Here is a 20,529-nt window from a genome sequence, read left to right on the forward strand (position 1 = left end):
CACAACTCAAAACACTGTGCTTTAGGAAGAATGAACCAACCATTTTGCCAGCTGACATCTGCAGCAGCAGCTGCTTTGCCTACTCCAGGTGATCTGCACAATGGGCAGAGCTCAGACCAAGCTCTTTGGGGCCACCCCTGCAGCTGTTTCCACAGCACAAGGTCCCTGGCTCAGTACCAGAAACCAAAAGGAGCTGTTGCACTTAGACAGATTTGCACCTGAGTTTGGGGAGCCCAGTGGAGCTATTTGGGGGTTTAGTTGAAACAGAACTTTACTTGCTCTGCACCCTGCTGAGCAGAGCACCCCGTTAGGTGTGCACAGCTACAGTGGCAGTATTAAATGCAAAGGCAACCTGGAGTTTCAGGGAGAGTGGCTTCTGGTTCAGCAGGCGCTGGTACTGGATCAGCCAGTAGTTCTCCTGTTTGGTCTCACTCTTTGCCTCCATTTCCAGCTGAAAAACAAACTCGTTCATTCAATAGCCTGAGACAAGAAATAAGCAGTATTTAGAGCATCCTGACCTGTCTGTGTGGGGGGAAAGCAACAGCCTGGGCTGTGCAGAGCTGGTTCAGAGCACTGCTGTGGGCACCAGTAGGGTAAGATGGGCACCAGTAGGGTCAGATGGGCCTTCTGCGGGCTGGTCCCACTTTGATCCCCACATCCCACATCCAGTCTAGGATTCTACATCCCTCTTTGGGATGCAGAACTTTGTCCTGGTCTCCTGAAGCTCAGGAGACTCTGGAGGTCCTCAGAATGACAAGGCCACGTGCAGCCACCTTGTAGGATTGTGCTCATCCTCCCCTGTGATTTCCTTTCCAGATGGGGTAGATTTCTGATGGCAGTGCCACATGCTGAACCAGGGACTGGGATAATTGTGCCCCAAGAGCCTACATCATCACTTTGTGAAGTAAAAGAGGTCTCTGGATCGGAACACAAACCCTCGGAGCCCTCCCCTGATCTTTATCCCCATGCTGACCCATGGATTCTCTCCCTGCAGCCAGCCCACGTGCTTCCTTGCCTACAGCACATAATCAGGGGCCTTTGTTACCAGTATTTGTTGCAGTTCTTCCTCCCTTTGCTTCTTTTCTTTGAGCAGCTGCTGCAGCAGGTAACCAAGTGCTTGGCGTTGCTCCATGATCACCCCCTGCAACAGAAGGACTCTGGCATCCACACCTCCAGCCCCCAGCACTGCGAGCAACCTCCCGGCCCTGACTGCCAGCAAAGCACTCACCCTGCCCACAACAGGCACAGCAAATGTTCAAGCCCTGCACTCCGTGGGCCCTCAGCATGGCTGAGCAGACGGCCTCAATCCTCAGCTAGGGGTTGGCGCGGCAGACACATTTCTCCTGGTCCTGCACCGACCACCAGCCAGCGGTGCCAACCCTCAGCACACCCAGGGCAGCCCCAGCCCATGCTGGCAGCACATCACTGAAGTTCATTGCTCCGCTAAAAGTTCATTCAGTGGCGTCCCAAGTGCTCACGGTTCCCCTCCTCAACTGAGAAGAACCACCTGAAACTGGGTCTAGGAGCCTGCAGATAAGAGGGACAGGCGAGGCTGCAACCTCTCCATGTGCCAGGGAAGGGGGAGGCATCACTGCAGCCACGCTGCTGAGACCCGAGGAGAGGGGAATTGGCTCAGGAACCTCAGGCAAACCCTCACGGCCATGGGGCATCTCTGCATGGTTCAGTCCGAGTAAGCTCGTACCTGCTGTGAAGGTCATTGACTGAGCAGAGGCCAAAAGTCATCAGCCACAAGGACTTCAGAAGTCCATGGGCAAAGGGACGAGGATGCTGTTAAGAAGGCTGACCTCCAGAAGGAGAGCTCTGGGGAAACCTTTGCTGATCGGCAACTGAAATAAGATTTCTATCCGTACCCCCCAGAGGGGCCTGGCTCTCTGTTTAAGCAGGAGACACGGACTCCTGCCTCTCATGGGGAAAAGGCACCGTTAGCTGATCAGAGATGCTTTGCCCTGGTAGAGGCAGGAAAGCTCTGCAGAGGTGGGAGCAGGAGCAGCAGCAGGTAGCACTGCTCGCCACATGCTCGCCTCTCCCAGCCAGAAGCAGCAGCTGCCCAGTTCACCTGCACTGGTGGAAACCCACCAGAGCTCTGCTCTCGATGCAAGAACTTTTTTACCCCGACGTGGTAGTTTAGCTTCAAAAGCAGTAAGACATACAGCAGTGCAGAGCACTGCACTATTTCAGGGCTTCGCCTTCAGAGACGAGTGCAGTTGCTCAGCCCTCCCCAGGAACCCGGACACGTGCTGAGCGCTGCAGTTCACTTCTCAGGAGGAGGAGGAAGCAAAATGTTCTTCCCTGGTGCTGGCTAATGACAAGTGGGAGCTGCTCCGGAAGAAAAACCCAGGCAGGTTCGGCTAATCTTGAGAATAACTCTCCCACCCACCCCTTCTGTGGACAACCCAAACTGACCTTGCAGGAGAGCAGTGCAAACACTTTCCTTTCTCAGGTTGTTTCTGGTTCTTCCTGCTTTCCAGTGATTTATCAAGCTCATTACTAAAGCACCTGTATCTTAGAGGAGGAGCAACAGTCCCTGCACAGCAGGTATTGAATGTGACTGCAGAAATGCTGCTGAAGCACTTTGTGGGCACTGCCTGAGCAATAAGGGTTCAATCACAGCAGGAGTTTTGGGGCTGTAGACTGCCAAATGGCAAAGGAGATGCAGACAGATGAAGCTGTCCCATGCCTAATTTCCTGGTGTCTGGTGCTGAAGCTGCAAAAATACTGTGCTGCCCTCCAACAGACATGCATGCGGGTACTGGGACAGATCCTCCTTTTCTTGGGCTGACCGAAAAGGTGACCTAACCTGGCAAAAGGTCCACACGACACAAAAACTGATGCAAAGGCATAATAACAAAATTTAAAGCCAAGCTTCTTAAGCCAAACTTGAGATTTCTCCATGTGTGACTGCTGCTGAAGTCAGCCCATTGAATGGTGGGATGGTGAGGTGGAACAGCCTGAGAGGCATGGCTTAGAAATGAAGGAGAAGAGCTGACAGCCATTATCGGCAGGTATTTAAAACCAAAACACAACACAGCTATGTCAGAAGACATGGGATGCTCAGCAGGCATTTGTTTCTGGGGCAGCCAACAACTGGACCGCAAAATCCTTCCCCACCCAGCAAACCTAGAACTGTCTGCTTCTATCGGGGCAGGTTATTTGTCTGTTCCCTGAAAATTTGCCAAGATGTTTAAGAGCAGCAGCAATGTTTCCATGTTACCAAGACAAAGAGAGATTTTTGGTATCCTGTGGGTAAGTGCCCATCTGACTAAGCATAAAACCATCTGGAAACTGCAAGGAGCAAGAGAAGCAAGTGGAGCTTTTGCGATCCCAGAGCAGAGAGAGAGGGTGGTGGGGCAGCCCCAGAGCCCTACATACCTGCAGCGTCTCTGTGTCCAGTTCTTGCCTCTTTAACTCCAGCTGTGTCAACTGCAATAACTCTGTTTCTATTAATTTAATCTAAACAGAAGATGAAACATTTTTACTGACATTTGAAATGACTTTAATTTATGCCCTTTCAAGATGAGGTCTAACTACTGCCCTTGGAAGGACAACACTGCAGAGCTGCCCAGAAGTTTGGGAAACCTGCTAGTCCCCTTCCATGACACATGCTCTAGGGCTGCTCTTCATCCTGTGCCTGAAGAGCTGTGTCCCCCACTAATTGCCTCTCTGCTCTAAAACACCTTCTGTTCAAGTCTAGAAGCACACTGCAATCAGCTTGTTCAGCCAAACCTTGCAGCCACTCTGGAAAGCAGCAACTGGTTATCAAAATCCTCACAGCACTACTGTTCAAACTGCAGATGGACTGGGGGCAGGGTCCTGGTTTTTAGATGCTTCAGCAAATCCCATCATGATACCTGCTCTTTCAGTCAGGGCAACTGAGACACAGAGAGGTGAAGTGAGTTGCCCCAGACCCCACAGCAAAGCCAAGAAGAGAGCCCAGCTCACCTAGCTGCCAGGCTACCTGCTCTCCCCAGGCCATGCTGCTTCATGTGCACCACCTACTACAAAATTCCTGCTGACACTGGGGCTCTGCAGCAGGCAGCACCCAAGGCTCCCAACCTTTCCCCGGCTGTGCAGGATGTTGGTGGGATGGGATGTGTTTCAATAGCAAAAGGCCTGCCCTGTGATATCAAGGCACAAACGCACTTTGTTTCCAAGCAAGTGCAAGAAAAATGCTGGGCTCTTATGGAACTCAAGCCATGGAGAGTTGTTAGAATCATCTCCTGGATCATCTGTGCACAGTCCACAGGCTTCTAGCACAATGCAAAGATCAGTCACTGAATGACTGAGTATATCAAAGCTCTTAAGCTTATCTACCAACTCCAGACCTGAGACTTTTCTCTTAGTGTCAGATCAAGAGAGGGAAGACTCCTGGAGCACTGTGTCAGAAACCAGCTGCTCATCTCCATGCATCAACCACTGCTACTTTCCCCACCAGCTCTTGCTCTTCTCCCTGTCTATTGCATTTCACTTTCTGCAGAATGGAGCTCAGAAAGGCAGGCTGAGAATGGGAAAGAAAAGGTGAACTTTTGGCTGAAGGTGCAGTTCCAATGTGCTGGATGGAGATGCAGTGGACTCATGTGGAGACAGCAGCCCTGCTAAGGAAACCTGAAGGAAATTGTAATTGCAATTGCAGACCATTCCTACAGAGCCAAGGCAGGTCTGTCCTCTAGTGACCACTCTCCAGCATTTCATCTGCATTAGTGCTGAGATGATTGAAGCAATGGCGATTCCACTACCTCCCCAGCTGTAAAATCTGCCTTTAGACTACCTCCTATGGAACTGGGAGACTGTAGTTTATCCAACACTGCCCAATGCTTTGTTACAGAGCTCTCAGAAATACAAGAGCTCATTTCCTTCAGACCCTGCTCTGTGCTCAGAGCACTTTGATCTTCCTCAGAAGGATTTCATCAAATGATGGTATAAGCTGAGTAGTTGTTTGTTCTTCCTTCTGTTGCGGACTCACCTGGTTCCTGATCTGTCTATGCATAAGATCCTTCTTCAGTTGGAGAGCTTCAAAGGCAGCTTTCTGCATCTCACTCTAAGGGACAGACAACATCCTGCTTAGTGAGGGTTGTTCATTCAGTTGCAAATGTGCTAAGAAACTCTGCTACCTTGCAGTGGCTCACATACATCTAAATAGCACTTACTCTGCGCTAAGGGTCCAGATTACACCATGACAGACCTCACAGTCCCCAAAGGTAAAACCCTCTTTACAGCTGGACAAAGAAGTCATAGTCATGTTCTTCAAACGCACAAGCTGAATGCTGCACATGAACCTCACCTCTCATTTTCAGCAGCACTCAGCAGCCAGGCTGCTAGGTCTGTGCAACAGGCCATGGCTTCCCAGCTCTTCTGAAAAATTAGCTGAAGAGGTCTTATGTTCAAAAGGAAATATTCAAAAGCAGCAAATGCCTTGTAAATGCCTCAATAGGCATAGGCAGCTTGTCCAAAGTCACACAAGAAATCTGCCATAAAGACAGGACTTCTGTATCAAAATCCTCTGCATTAACCATCAGACCACCTTTGCTTCCCATGACTTGTGCTGCTCTCCTTTATGAAAGTTGCTGTGTGGTTTAAGAATAAATACATTTTTCTCTCAACCAACAAAGTCAGTTTGTTGGAATACCAGACAGTCTCAAAGTTTAGCAAATATTGTCTGTCCTATAAAACAACTTCTGCAAGCAGCCCAGTCCTGTCACCATAGCTTCTATGTCTGCCACTCAATTCTGCTTTTGCGTGCAGTTGCTTTCCTTCGAGCCCCCCTGCAAACAATTTGCTCTCTTGCCTACCTGCTGCAAGATCTGACTAACAGCCTTGTTCTGATCCAGCTGTTGCCAAGCCAGGATTTGCTGGAACTTCTGATCCATCTCAGCCAGGCTGCAAGAAGATGTATTTGTCATGGAGTTACTGCTGGGTCTGAGACTCTTGGTACAAACAAGAGAAAAAGTGGGTAACAGAGAATATAGAAATGGAGAAATTTGTTACTGAACAAGGGTGAACGGCCATGACATGGCTGAATGCTCTGATACAAAACCTTCTCTACAACCAGAGCAAATCTGCACAACAGCCTAAGCCAGAGCAGAAGCACCACTGCCTGCATATGCACAGCTCGAAGTGCAATCAGGGGCTGTAGCTGCCCCAGCAAGCTGCTCATGGTGAATTTGCACATCAGCATTCTGCACTGGGAAGGGTGTGCTGATGAGGGAGACTCGGACGATGTGGTCACGTATTCCTGCACTTGCATGCAGGACTGTGCCTGCCCACTGCCCTCTGCTGGTGTGTACGAGGTTATTTCTGTTCAGTGTTTGCTGGAAACTGCCAGATAAAAATTTCTCACACTCTTGCAAACAAAAAGAGCCAGAATGCTCTCTGCATCTGTAGCAATGAAAAGTGTTCCACACATATACAAACAGCCTCCATGTAATGCTTAAAGTCAAGAGGACTTTTTAATATTCTGTGCCTTTGCCACATATTGCAAAGTGTGAAATTTTTAGGTATCCTGTTGTAACACTGCTCAATTCCACCTGCCATCTCACTGCTGATGGGAATGGAAATCAGGGCATTTATACAGTGATTTCCTGAAGTGACATGTCTCAGCTTTCATGTGTCAGTGGATCAAGGTCTCATAGCTTTGTGGGTGATAAACTCCACTAGTTCAAAAATTCTTCCCCAACAATTCTTGATTTGTTTCACTTCCCCAAAGACCCTGCAAGGAACACCACATTTTAAAACAGAGTCTAGTTTTTAAGAAACAGAAGGTGACTCTGTAATTGACCATGAAAAATCTTAGCTCTCTTGTCTCAGAGGAACTGGACTTGGATCTGAAGAAAAGACAATCCCAATTTTCTCTGTAATTTGTCCAGGAGAACTATCAAAATGCCACACTAAGTGCATCAAATGAAAGGCTCTGGCTGCTGCTAACAGAAGTCCTGCACCATAATTCTTATCTTTTCCATGAGAAGTTATTAAATGCAATGAAAGCAGAAACATTATCCTGTAGACAATCCTGGGAAGTGACAAAAGGATTTCTGTACCACAGTTTGACACTGACCTGGCTAACAAAACAGGAAAAAGACCTTGATATTTAGCAGAATGTATAAGGTAAAATAAACGGTGTAAAAATGTGATAGTTAATTCAAAGTATGATTAACAGGCATTTTCTTGTGGTTAAAAGGTGGTTCATTCAATCAAGTTTGACAGTTTCTTTAAATTGCATTGTCACCTGCTCACGTACAGCTGTCCTGCTGCATTCCAGCAGCTGCAGGAATTCCTGGCTGTTTACATGGGAATTACACCAGGGACTGTTGGCAAGAAAGGGACTTTACAACAACATTACCTCAAGCCCCAGAGATCTGCCACTGTACCTGGAGCAGGCCTGGTTGACAAGGTCTTGCCGACGAGACTCGTAGGTCATTTGAATGAGCTTGTTCTTGTAGCTCTCGGCCAGCATTTGTTGCATGGCAGCTGGGAGACAGAAGTGCTGTCAGTCTGAAACAGGAGCTGGTGTCTAGAACAGACACTAATCTGCCACTGCTGCTACAATAACCTGCAATTAACAGTGCCTTCTCTCTCATTTCAACCTGTCCTAGTTTTTTCCATTTCATTCATTTACAAGCAGATTCATTCATCTACAAGAATCGTAGCTATTTACGGGGAAATTAGATGAGTGAACTCCACTCTGCCTGTGCTTGAATCTCTTCAGTGCTTGGAGGAGCCAAGTCACTGCCACTGACCCTTGGATGGGCTACAGCCCTGCCTGTCCCACTGTGAACAATTCATCCCGTGGGGTGAAAACACACGCACCATTTCCCATGTAACCCCACCAGATCTGTTCTTCTTCATAAAGAGCAGAAATGGTTCCTTGTTCCATTGTTGCTTACCTCCTAGTAAACCTCCTGCCTCATGAACCTGAACAGTTAACGTCTGTTTGGTAGCTCTAAAATATGAAGTGCTTTGTGTGCACACGGGATGGCTTACATTCAGTCACAGACTACTCGTGCAACACGCTCTGGCTACGCCAGGAGCAGAGCTCACATCTCAGAGACCCAGCAGTGAGCTGCAGGTGGAAGCACTGGATCAGCTATGGTAAACGTGCTGCCCCCTGCCACTCTGCCCTACTGCACCAAGCAGCATGCAAGGATGTGTGTGTCAGCATTTCCCACGTGGTTACCACCTGTTCAGTGCACCTCCAAAGGAACTGGGTCTTTCTAGTACCTTTTACCACCCCAAGGAGTTATCCACACTTACAGGCCACTTCCCTTCTGCGCAGTTGTTCCGTCTCCTCCTGTGTTATTGCCATCAGCTGCTCCATCCTTATTCTAGCAAATAAACAAGAACAATTCAGCCACTCCTTCAAGCAAGCACTATCTCACTCTGCCCACCCAGCTCAGAGCCCAAAGGCTGGGCAGATTCACCGAGCAACCTGTGCAGGAAAGCCACATGCCCATCAGAGACTCAAAGTGTTCTTGGTAAAGGTCCTCTAAGTCTATGGGAGAAATCATAAATTTTGCTCAAAACGATGGGAACAATTGATTTTTTATACTGGAAAACTGATCCCAGAAGACCTAGCAAGGGTCTGGAAAGTCAGCAAAGAGAAAAAGAACATCAATGCGACATGCACACGCTGTCATCAAGCACAATGCCAGCCCCTTGTTTGGCTTTCTTTTCCCTTGAGGCTTGACGGTCACTTCAAAGCTGACTTGAGTAACGACACTGAAAGCAGAAGCCTGGCCTCCATCCCCACCTCCTCATTCTTATTCCAGCACAATTATACACAATACCACTTAATAGATCAGGAACTGGTCTGACTGAAAAACTATCTGCCATACAATGAGATTATTTTTCAGCCAGGTCAGTTCACTGTGTCATAGCACAAACGCTTGGCTGAAGGGAGGGGACAACATATAGGCAGGGGAGAGTTGGGGAAAAACAGTATTGGAGGCAAAGCTAGCTCAAGGTGTAGGCTGAATGGGAGCATTGGCTTTGGTATATTCCTCCCAGCCTGTACACATCATTGGGCCATGTTTGTAGATGCTTTGCTTTCCAACAGATACAAGATTTCTGTTGGTCCGTGACAGTGGAATATAGGAGTTTGTTCCTAAACTGCTTAGCTAGGACCTGAGATGAAAAGAAGGTGCAATCACCATCCCATGGGGTTTGCCAGACTGGGTAAACCCAGGCACATCTAGTCCAATATCTTGCCTCCAACAGTGATCAGACCCAGCTGCTTCAGCCAAAGCAGCAGGAAACCTTTCAGACAGCAGGTCTGAAATGAACTTCCCCTAGCTTAAAGTGAATTCATACTGATGGCTCTGCAATTAAATCTCAACCCTCTTCCTAGCTCCTCATCCCTTTTCTAGAAAATTTTGAGATACTTACCTCTCATTCTCCAATGATTTCAGAATGTCTGAACTTTGTTTTTGCCTAAAAAAAAAAGGTAAAACAAAAGATTTTCATCTGGCTGAGCAGCACACCCTGTTCCCCCAGGGGCAGAGAACAACTCTGCTTCTCCTGCACAGAAGAGCAGCCTTAAGCAGGCTGGTAACCTTGTGTCAGCGTATCTAGGTCAGTGGTACCTAAGAACCAGCATTCAAGTAAGTACATTCCATGAGGAATTTTTCCACAGCACTGCAAAACTTCAGCAGCACAGATATCATAGAAGCACAGAACAGCTCAGGCTGGAAAGAACCTTAAAGATCACCTAGCTCCAACCCCCCTGCCATGGGCAGGGATGCCACCCACTAGGTCAGGTATGTGTGACACATTTTTTTGAGATGCCAAATTCCACTTTCTTTAAATGGGATTTTGTCAGTTCAACAACACACCATCTACAGATATGGACCCTGGTATTTTTATTTGCAAACCTGTGAGTACAGACCCCAGTGCAAACAGCCAAACCAGTGTAGCTAATCCATCTGAGAAAGGAAAGAAACATAACTGTATCCACAGCAAGGACACCAGAGAGGCCTATACAACTTCACTGGGTTTGTCTGTCCGACACAGGCTTGCAGGGACAGCCTGGTTCTGTAGCCAAGCCCGCAGGCCCTTTGGGAAGGTCTGTCCAAAGGCTGCAGGCTGGATGATGAATGCAGAAGCAGCACACATCCCGGATCAGGGATTTACCCTCAAAACTTCACTGATCTCCCAAGTACCAGGACTGATCAGTTCTGTTAAAACTCAGAATGGTTGAAATGAACAGCTCTGAGTGAGACAAAATAACATGAGCCCCCAGTGGACAGAGTTCACTGCAGGACACCCTGGGGCCACCTTACCTCTGATTGTCCTCTATCAGCTTCTGGATACGGCTGGCAATGCCCTGCTCTGCTTGTTTCAACTGCTGCAGCAGTTTCAGGCGCTCCTCCTCCAAATGGCGCTGGTGCTTTGTCAGACCCTTCTCCAGCCTCATCTGATCCTAGGCCAAAGCAGAAAAAAAAATGCAAAGGAGAATGTGGTCAGTTTAAGAAAGGCAGTGTCTTGTACAAGGCCAGATAATGGAGAACTTGGTTGCAGTGACCCAGGCAGATCCTGGGAGATCTTATGAAAAGGAAAACTCTCATCAGCTGGGACAGCCTAATCCCAAATGAAATGAGGAATCATTTCAAGGTACATTCAAGGAGATGCAGAGAACCTGTGAAGCCAAAAAAACTATAGGTGGGAAAGATGAAAAATGGAAGTACTCCAATCTGTACAGCCAAACATCACTGCTCCCACCTCTCAAGTAACTGTAAGAGTGTCCCTAATAACATGAGAGATAAAGTGGAAGAAAAACACTGAATGCAGTGAATTAGCTGCTGTCTCTAGAGGGTACGTTTCTGCATATTTGGACACTTGGAACACCACTCCACTTTGAGTCTGTCCATGGCAACAAGCACAGCCCTGCCTCAGCAAGTGGCAGGGCCAGAGTGCCTGCCCCGAAGAGACCTACCTCTCTCACTGTCTGCAGTATCTCATCCTTTTGACTGCTGATCTGTTGAACAAGCAGAGCATGTTCTCTTTGCCCTATGTTCAGGCGCCGCTCAAATTCCAGCTTCTCCTGCATTTTTTTTTCCTAAGAAGAGTAAGAAGAAAAATGAATGCCAGAAACTGGAAGACTGCTGGCTCTGCTCCTTCTCAAACAAGAGCAAATTCTGGCAATGTAAAACAACACACAGTAATCCTCTCAACTACAAGAGAGAAGGACAAATGGCAAAACAGGAGGCTTGAGTAGGTGATAGAAATATTCTGTTCTCAGGAACCCAAAAATTGTGAAGCAGAGACTGCTGTTCTTTTTATGACAGTCTCCAAACTCCCCACAACTCATTTGATAGTCACAAAGCCAGCATCCCAGGGCACCAACCCATACAACAAAAATGGAGAGAACTGGAACTGCTCACTCCTGAGAGACTCTGCAGCTCATGGGCTGTATGTGTCAGACAACTCAGTCACAGATTTCCCCACACTACTGCCTGCATTCTGCGGTGAGGAATGAGCAGGTCTGGGGGGAGTTCTGCAAGATCTCAGTTCTCAAAACATTGTTTTGGCTGAAAAAAAAACAAATAAAGAAATGGAAAACAAGAAATAGAAGTGGCCCTACTCTGCAGACAAAGTACTTGCAGGGGTTCATCCTTACCTTCCTCTTCTCATAGTCCAAGAATTTGTTCTGAAAAATAAACAGCAAATATTTACTCCCAGGAGCAAATTTTTGTAGACATTATTAGCCCGCTTTATATCTTCCCCTAACTGAGTAAAGACATCAACCAAAAGCACAAGAAGATTAACATATCCACAAAGCCCAGTCATTTATGTTTCTCCAGGGGCAAAGAAATTTACTCTGTAGTTGACAAATAGCACAGGAATTAACACAGCTTGTCAAAATTACAGGCCAGCCTCATCTTTCCCAGGAAGGGCTGGCGATATCCACCACTTGGCTGCGAATCACAAGGTGCTTCTGCAGTTTGCTGTCCCCCAAGACATTATTAAAAACGTGGTACCATGCTGCACACACTGTATCACACTGTCATTACTGTCCCTGGGATGCATCATTTTCAAGATAATGATTAAAACTGACATAGCTCAGAAAATATGCACAATCATAGAAAAAAATGGGTCAGAAGAGATCTCTGGAGGTCTGTAGTCCAACCTGCTCACAACAGCATTGAATTTAAAGTCAGAGCAGATTGCTCCAGGCCTTGTCCTAACAAGTTATGAATATCTCCAAGGATGGAGACAGTTCTCTGCAGAGAGCCTCACCTGCCATTTGTTCTCCTCCTCCAAGTACTTTTGCACTGTCCTGTCCACCCCATCCACTGACGTTTCTCCTCCATCGCTCTCCAGCGCAGGGAGCGCATCCTGTGAGGGAGGGTAGTACGCAATTCCGCACTCTGGAAGAGATCAGACACAAAACAAGGCATTTGGTGCCTAAAGACCTCCTTGGCAGCACGACTGAGGGCTGGCCTGTGTGTGAGACAGCTTCCAGCTACCCTCTCCCCGGGCATCGATGGGTAGCTACAAGAGCTTTCAGCTCAGGTCTAGCAACAAGAAGCTGTGAGAGGAGATGGTGCCACCCCATTCCCACCGGGAAGGCAATTAAACAACAGCACACAGGAGGCTGTGCAGAAGGGAAGCACAGAAGCTGAGAGTGCCGTTCCCACTTCTAAAATCACAGGACAGAACTCCCTTCAGAAACAGACTGAGCACTTGGAGCTGGGCCAGTGCTCTGCTGACCTACTCAGAGAGAAAAGCTTCCTTTACACAGGTACAGGCGTGTTCACTTCGGTGGTGCTGCAAAAGAGTTTGCTGGCCACACTAAAATAAGTTCTGACCATCCTTTTATGTCAAGGATTAGGACAATGTCTGACAAAGTATTTCTCCTGCACAGAATCTCTGCCAGACCTTCCTGCCTGTATTAAATACAGTGTTTTATAAACTCACAGTACATCGTCTTTGTCCTCTGCGTTTTCCATCTGGTTCCATCTTTCTTTTAGGAACACATCAGCCCTCACAGGCCCTCACACCCTTTCTCACAGAAAATAAGGTTACAAGGGACCTCAAGTGACTGCTGAGTCCCAAGGCAGGGTCAGCTGTGCCTGTGCAGTGCCTAACCCTCCCATTGGAGAAAATACAAATGAGAAAACAAAAGCACAGAGAGGTAATGACTTCTTATGGTCACTCAGAAAGTCCATGACCCAACTGTTCCGATGTTTAACAAAACCATCATAAATTTCAGTTTGCAAGTGAGAAGTAAGCCTCAGTGAAGGACTCCTGTTTTGCTGTCTGCCAGCAAGAACTTACACATAACTCCTCAAACTGCCTGCCCCATGTGCAGAGCATCAGAAAACACCTGAGGCAGAGCTAACCTGATATTTGTGCTTTGTAAATACAATCTTTGAACGTGCCACAACACCTAATTAGAGCACAGCACAGTCCCCCAAGTTCTCACCAGCATCCACAGACTTTTCTTGCTTACCTTTGCAGAGGAACTGCTGAATGGACTCTGTACCTGCACTGCAAATATCAGCTGATGGGTAGGTCATGGAAGAAGCGTCCAGGGTCAGCATCTCCAAAACAGAACACACAGAGCTCCAGTTTATTCTCACAGCCCAGCCGGAGTCCAACTGCTTCAAGGCTGGGGACCCAGGAAAGTGAACTGCAAGATTTGACTTGTACCCAGTAACAACCAAACCACAGAACATTTGTCTCAGGGGGTTAACAGCGGTAGTGTTTTCCTCCGCAAAGCTTTAAGACTTCTCAAAGACCATGGGCAGGTGGATGGAATATTTAATGTCATATCTGGATGAATTCCTAAATTTATTAAAAGGGAAAGGAAATCCTTGCAGGTCCATGGAATTTCACTTATGAGGTGATAATTTCACATTACCCTAAAATCTGACATAAATGCAAGGTTATATTGAACTTTTGCTGGATGTTTAACAACTCTCAGAGCAGTGATAATTCTGCTGTCCCTTATTTAGGAAATTCTCAGCTGGTTCTTCAGTGGAACGTCCCCCTCATGCATACATGTCTATTTTGTCTTTAAGCACAAAAGAGCACAGCACTTCTCAATTACAGGCATTTTCTACTACATTTCTGTGTGCCGGAGCCTTTAAGCATGACACACGGGAAGAATGGTGATGCAAAGGGCACTGGGAGAAGATGGGTACCAGTAAGAACCAGTGGAAGGACCACCTTCTGCTTTGTTCTCCTATGGCTAACAAAAGGACCTAATGTTGCCTCCTGTTGAGCAGAGCTTAGCAGGAAGGCCCAAAAAAGAAATCCTTTATCAAGAAACACATGGATGCAAGCTGCACAGATCCCTAATCTCAAAGACTGCCTACAGCAGAAGTGAAGCCTAATGTGTGCTCAAGACAGCACAGCATTTATTCCTATCCTCGGTGCTGGTGTCTGAGTCAGCCCTGTTGCCTGACATTTGCACACTTTAGTGCTGACAAGTTTGGCAGCCAGAAGGCAACATGTCCATAAAAATCCTGATGCTTGTATCATTTTAAAAGTGCTCTCCAGGGATCCAGAAACCTACGGAGACTGACAGTGAGTCAGAGATCTATCATGGCAACAGAGGCAAAAGCCTCATCAGAAACATCTCAGAAAATCTGCTCAATCAGAATCAGCCTTGGTGGAAATTGCCTGAGTCAATCTGAGTCCACAGGCACAGTCTGTGCTCTTGGAGGCAGCTGTGGCAGAAAATACTTGGAGGCTTATTCCCTGTGGATTACTTTTGCCATGGTTAAGCCATGGCAAAAAGTGATCAGAAAAGACCAAAGGAAGAAGAATATGCACAACTAACTTTGGACACCATGAACCACAAATAACCAAGTTACAATCCCCTACAATAAGTGCTGCCCAAGCACTAAAAGTTTATTCTCTATGCTAAATTTATTGTTGTATAGAGCAAGTACGAAGGAAGGCAGCCTGCAGCAGAACAAACAGGGGAGAGACAGAGTTGGCTGGGTGCATACCTTCAGCGTGCGGATGTGAGCCAGCACCCGGGGCAGCTCTTGCAGGAGGTTCTCGCTGATATCCAGAGTGTGCAAACTCCGCAAGCCACTCACAGTGGCAGGCAGCTCCTTCAGCTTATTGCCTACAGGGGGAAAAGTCATTTAGTGCCATGCACCCTTGCCAAAGCTGCACCCAGCACGTTCATCTACTGGAACATCAAACTGTACTTGTAAGAGACACCTGTGAGCCACTTTCTGTACTCTGGTACAGGGATGGGGTTGTCATGGGGCACACCAGGACTCCAAATACTGCCACTGCCAACCAAGGCAAGTGAGGATCAAAATCAACTTGTACACAGCCCAATTGCACAGATCCAGCAGCACTTCCACAAGCCAAGACAGCCTTCTCAGCTGAGGTCACTGTGACAGACTCCATTTGTCCTCTTTAGTAGGAGAATATTCATAATATGGAGCCTTCCCTCCTTCAATGTGAATCCCAGAGACAAGAGAAAGAGAACTGAATGTGGGACTGCAAATCCAGAGGTCAGAGACCAGATATTGCAGATGGATACAGCAACAAGCTGAGCCACACCTCCAAGTTCCTTGCCCTCCACCTTCTTTCCTGTTTCAGCAACAACTCCCTGTAACAAAGGCTCCTTTTTCTCCCAGATTTATGGCATGGTGTATTGGGAAAATGTCCAAGATCTTAAAAAAAGATACAATTGTGACCTTAGTTTTAGGGTTGTACAAACCTGGAAGGTTACACAGGCTCACTGAGCACTGAGCTCTGGGTGCACAGCTCTGTATGGGTCTCATGCTTCTGAACGAAGATGTGTGCCTTGAGCCCTCTTCACAGCCCTCATCGCAGAAATGAGTCAGTTTGGGCATTAAAGTGCTGGCAACATGCAGGCACACAGAGAAGCTTTTGGCTCTTGAGATCAGGCATGATGACCCAACAAACCCTCTTTTGAAAAAAGGCAGTAGGATGAATGAAATTATCATCTGATGATAATTGTCTGACCCAAGAGCCGTGGATTGAACCATACGCCAGGAAATCATGGCAGATAGTGTGTTTACTTGTTAAGAAGCAGTCAAACAACCATAGTTATTCCCAATAACTCACGGAAGTTTTTGAATTGAAATCTGTCTCATGTTCTTCCTTAACTTTCATAATGTAAACCATTTGTTTCCTGCCTTGGTTCAAAAGTATAATTCCTAATGCAGCTCAACACAACCCAGAAAATAAATGGTGCTTTGCCCAGAGCACCAAGACAAAACATACCATACCTTTCACATTGAGGATCTGGAGCTGGGCAAGATCTCCTATAGATTGTGGAAGACATGTTAAGAGATTCCGTTCAAGGTTTAGGACCTAAGGTATTAACAGAAAAGATATTCAAGATATTATTTATACAATTCTCAGGTTTTCTACACATCTATGCTGTTGGGACTACCTTCAGGCCCAGAAGGCCAATTTGAAAGTCATTTTAGATACTGCCTTCTAGGTTATAAGAATTAAAAAGCTATTAGAATGAACCCTTAATCATCTGACAAGGAAAAATGCATGTCTATTAATACTGCTTAGATCCATAGGCTGAAAACCCAGAGAGCTGATTTTCTAGAACCCCGGATACTGATACATCTAGCTACCGCACGTATTCACAGCCAACAGCCAAAGTAGGTGCTGAATGCAGATGCAGAAACGGGAAAGCTGAGTGTCCCTTCCTCCCAGGCCACACTCCCCCAGCCCAGTGCACACAGGAGAGCAAGTGACTGAACAGTAATGCCATGCACCCAAAGGTGTGCCCCCAAACAGAGGGGCTCCTCAGAGGAGCACTGTGACACACTGCGCTGAGTTCTCAACATAATCACACCAGGGAGAATGGTAAAATCTGAATATTTTAGGAATCCAACTGGATTGGAATCTCCAGCTCCACTTGCTCACAGCCCTTGCTTGGCACAGTGTGAGCTATTTGGACTAACAGCCCTTGCACTAAGCAGGGACTATATAATTCAGCATGCTCTTCTCCTGGTCTCCCTCTCCAACAAGCCAGTTCAACACAGCAACAATAAAGCCAGTGACACAGATCTGATGCTTTAAGGATCACCATTTAAATTGTAGCTAATTATAAAACAAACAGCAGTAGAACCCCATATTCATGCTGTCTCTTAATGTGCCTTTTACAGACACCTGGGATAGAGCAAATCTTTTACCTGAAGAGATGTTAGCTGACCAATATCAACAGGAAGTGATGCCAGTTGGTTATCATGCAGATCTAGAACCTGGAAGAGAAGATAATTTCACCAGACAATGTTGGGGAAAGAAGCTATGGTGCTAGAATGAAAGGTCATGAATCATCAAGCAATTAAAATTATTTTCTTCCAACAGGGCTTCAAAAAGTGGCTTTAGTTTTCAATGAGACACAGGCACTTAACTCTTAACTCTTGCAGATCTTATGAGAACTCCAGCCTCTATACATTGATAAAAAGAAACAGATGACTAGGGAAAGGAGTGACACCAAGGGAACCGTTCCTCAAAACTCGATGAGCCAGGTGGCTAAATCATCCTCAAGAAACCAGCCTGACAGAAAAAAAAATGTTTTCTGCAGGGTCAGTGAGCTGAACTGCTCCATGGAAGGACCAATACCAGCACCAGCACAGGGAAAGAGCAGGACTACCCCTGGAGGTATCCTACTCTGGGGGGCAGTGATCTGCTGGAATGACCTCACTTCTTGTGGAACCACAGCACAAGGGTGGTGGAGCTGAAAGCCCTCACCAATTATATGAGAGGAACAGTGACACTGCCCTGTCACACACTGTCCCCCTTCACCAGTTTCGTTCACGTTCAAGTGACCCACCAGTGACGGAAAGAGAGGGACCCACCCCACAACACGATCCACTCTTGGCTTTTCCAATGAGACTGACCATCGCTGTGAGAGGCTGCTGAGGGGGGAAGTGTGAGGTAGTGCAGAGGATAACTGAATCCTAGGACTGCCTATGATTTTAGACAAAGCACTCAGCTACCACTGTCTCTTTACCTTGGAGATGGCTGATCTGTAATCCTAGGAAAGGAAGGTTTCACATTTTGTTACCAATTTCTGGGAACAACAGTCAGACAGGAAGATTTTTTTTTATTTTTTTTTGGGGGGGTGGGTAATGCAGCTAGAATGCAAGGAGAAGAGGTTGCAAATTAACAGTTAAAAGTCACAATTACCTTCACAGTTATGAGACTCAGAAGACTACAGGACTTTGGAACTAAAGATGTAAGATTATTTGTATGAATAATCAGCACCTGAGGAGGAAAAATCCCATTGGCACATGAGCACAAGAGACACCACAGTCTAGAACAAGCACATTTGTTAAGACTTAATTGCAGAGGTTGCATAAGAGTTCAGTATCTTATTCAGTATCACCCAAAATAGTAAAATAGTAAAATAGTAAAATAGTAAAATAGCAAACGGATTTTCATAGGTCAAACATTTAATGTGAGATCTAAACAAGAGTTTAGTTATTTTAACGAGAAATCCAAATCATTAGATAGGCTAAGATAGAACTAATCCTCTCATCTTTCATGAAAGAAATTATATCTAAAGCACACACAAATGATTAGTTCTGCCCAAATAGCTCTCAATTTTGTATCGTACAAATGGCCAAAAGCATCACAAGCAAACTTCTGAAACAACACATAAATAACCAAATGCAGTTATTTCAAATATAACAGTAATATTCAAGCATTAGAACAGAACTATCTAACAATACTGGGTTGTAACATTACCTTTTTTTGCAAGACTTTACAAGTTGCAAAGGCCCCGTAAGGAACCTAAAAATTAAAAAATAGTCCCATCAGTCTTCACAAGATACTATATTTCTAAGCACTTATATGGTATCCACCGGTAAAGTCTGAATAATTTTTAATGAAAATGCACATAATACTCAAAATTTCTTGCCACTTGTTTTGGCCCAGGATGCCAGCACTTTCTGGTTAGCTTCCATTTAAGCATCTTGTAGTGGCTCTCCACAACATGACAGCTCAGCACAGAGTGCAGAACAGACTGAGGCTTAGGCAGGAGTCCTGGTCCTGTGTGACTTAATATTCAATGTACCGATGACTCAAGAGTTCAGGCATATTTTCACTTGGTCATCACATAAATGTATTCTATGGTTTTGTAACCTTGGCAAACACGCTGCAGTGGGCTAAGTGACAAAGGTGAGCAACATCAGGACTGAGTGTCTTCATGTGTGCTAGGCTCTGCAGGAGAGGGGCAATCAGAAATGATTATCAGAAGTAATATTCCAGCAAATTCAGCCCGTGCCAGCTCTGAGCATTGTCACCTGCTCTGCAGAATGAACTGCTATTGGCTAAATCATTGCCTTGTCTCTAATTTCAGAGTTAATTTTAAGGCCAAACTCATGGCTTGCATTATTTTTTAAACTACTAAGGCTAAAAAAAAAACAGGAAGACAGAGTTTTAGGGTACCAATCCAAAAGGAGCAGCTTGGAATCCAAGACCAGCTGCAGCTATGAATGGAACTAATTCAGTACACATCCTCTGTCTGCCACCCGTTTACCCAGACTGGCTTACAGACTGTCCCACACAGCTCACAAACCTACACACAAGATGCCATTGGCTTCTGATCTTGGAACAAAACATCCCAAAGACAGCAAAGCCATTTCATGCTGCACAGTAGACAGCTATACTCTCCCGGATGATCCCAAATCTCTCCTCAAAGAGCAATACAGGATCTAGTAGCTTGCTTGGTAAAGGCATCCTGTGACAAAAGGCTGCACAGGTACAAATGTTTTAGAAACAATAAATAAATAAATAAATAAATAAATAAATAAAAACTGGGTGTCAAATAGCAATGGGCTTCCACTTTAAAAGGGTTGTCTAGCTGCCAGAATGCAAACCTGTACCTCCACTGAAGGCCTGGCAATCTGTCACTAACCACTCACACTCCAGTAGCCAGCTCGTTTCTAATTTAGTTGGCTACAATAACAGAAGCATAACTGGAAGTGAGATTTTGATCCTTAACCAGCAACCTGGAACCAGGGATTTGCACTTACAGAGAAAATAAGTGCAAGTGGCAGACTTTGTAGCTCTAACTTAGAAATAGTTAGCTTTTTGCAAAAAAAGTTCCTTGTGACTACCATAATTTGTCATACCAGGGAGCGTCTGAGACTGCTCTGCCCTTCCCATTTTGTCAAATGAAAAAGGATTCCCAATGCAGAATTAGTGTGGAAGCATCAAATAGGGCAGGACAAAAAAGAGGAGGAAGCCCATGCCTGAACGACAGAACTCAACACACATAGTAAGAAGTGAAGCAGGCCCAAGGTCATTTCTGTCTCAAAGCTTGTAGACGTAATACAAGGTAACAAGGAGAAGACTGAGAAATCAGACCTGCCAGCTAAGATCAGAAGTTGTAGAGAACATACCTCTGAAAGTTCACATTTAGATATGTCAAGAACATCATCGGCACCAGCCTCTTTTGCCTGGAAAGAGAAGATGTGCATCCAGAGAGTTAGAACACGCAGACGTAAATGGCTTCTTGCTGCATATTGACAGAACTACTCAACTGGCCCC

At 46.1% G+C, this 20,529-nt stretch overlaps 1 protein-coding gene across 4 annotated transcripts in view; it reads right to left on the reverse strand.

The window, feature by feature from the left end:
• LRSAM1 (leucine rich repeat and sterile alpha motif containing 1) overlaps positions 1-20,529 on the reverse strand; it is a 28,603-nt gene that overhangs the window by 2,583 nt on the left and 5,491 nt on the right. Inside the window, exons 3-21 of one of the 4 annotated variants that reach the window (XM_068656747.1) lie at positions 20,382-20,438; positions 18,724-18,768; positions 18,163-18,240; positions 17,163-17,231; positions 16,236-16,320; positions 14,970-15,091; positions 13,463-13,553; positions 12,247-12,377; positions 11,627-11,656; positions 10,943-11,065; positions 10,290-10,429; positions 9,397-9,441; positions 8,266-8,336; positions 7,383-7,482; positions 5,808-5,895; positions 4,982-5,056; positions 3,391-3,471; positions 1,046-1,141; positions 353-451 (exon numbers count right to left, since the gene is read on the reverse strand). In XM_068656747.1, the coding sequence (XP_068512848.1) occupies positions 353-451; positions 1,046-1,141; positions 3,391-3,471; positions 4,982-5,056; positions 5,808-5,895; positions 7,383-7,482; positions 8,266-8,336; positions 9,397-9,441; positions 10,290-10,429; positions 10,943-11,065; positions 11,627-11,656; positions 12,247-12,377; positions 13,463-13,553; positions 14,970-15,091; positions 16,236-16,320; positions 17,163-17,231; positions 18,163-18,240; positions 18,724-18,768; positions 20,382-20,438 (1,626 nt within the window). Of the gene's footprint in view, positions 1-352; positions 452-1,045; positions 1,142-3,390; positions 3,472-4,981; positions 5,057-5,807; positions 5,896-7,382; positions 7,483-8,265; positions 8,337-9,396; positions 9,442-10,289; positions 10,430-10,942; positions 11,066-11,626; positions 11,657-12,246; positions 12,378-13,462; positions 13,622-14,969; positions 15,092-16,235; positions 16,321-17,162; positions 17,232-18,162; positions 18,241-18,723; positions 18,769-20,381; positions 20,439-20,529 lie in introns of those variants that run through there. The other 3 variants (XM_068656749.1, XM_068656750.1, XM_068656751.1) reach the window with 3 other exon arrangements.

The sequence above is a fragment of the Anas acuta genome, chromosome 20 (assembly GCF_963932015.1).
Source record: "Anas acuta chromosome 20, bAnaAcu1.1, whole genome shotgun sequence".
NCBI classification, from domain to species: domain Eukaryota; kingdom Metazoa; phylum Chordata; class Aves; order Anseriformes; family Anatidae; genus Anas; species Anas acuta.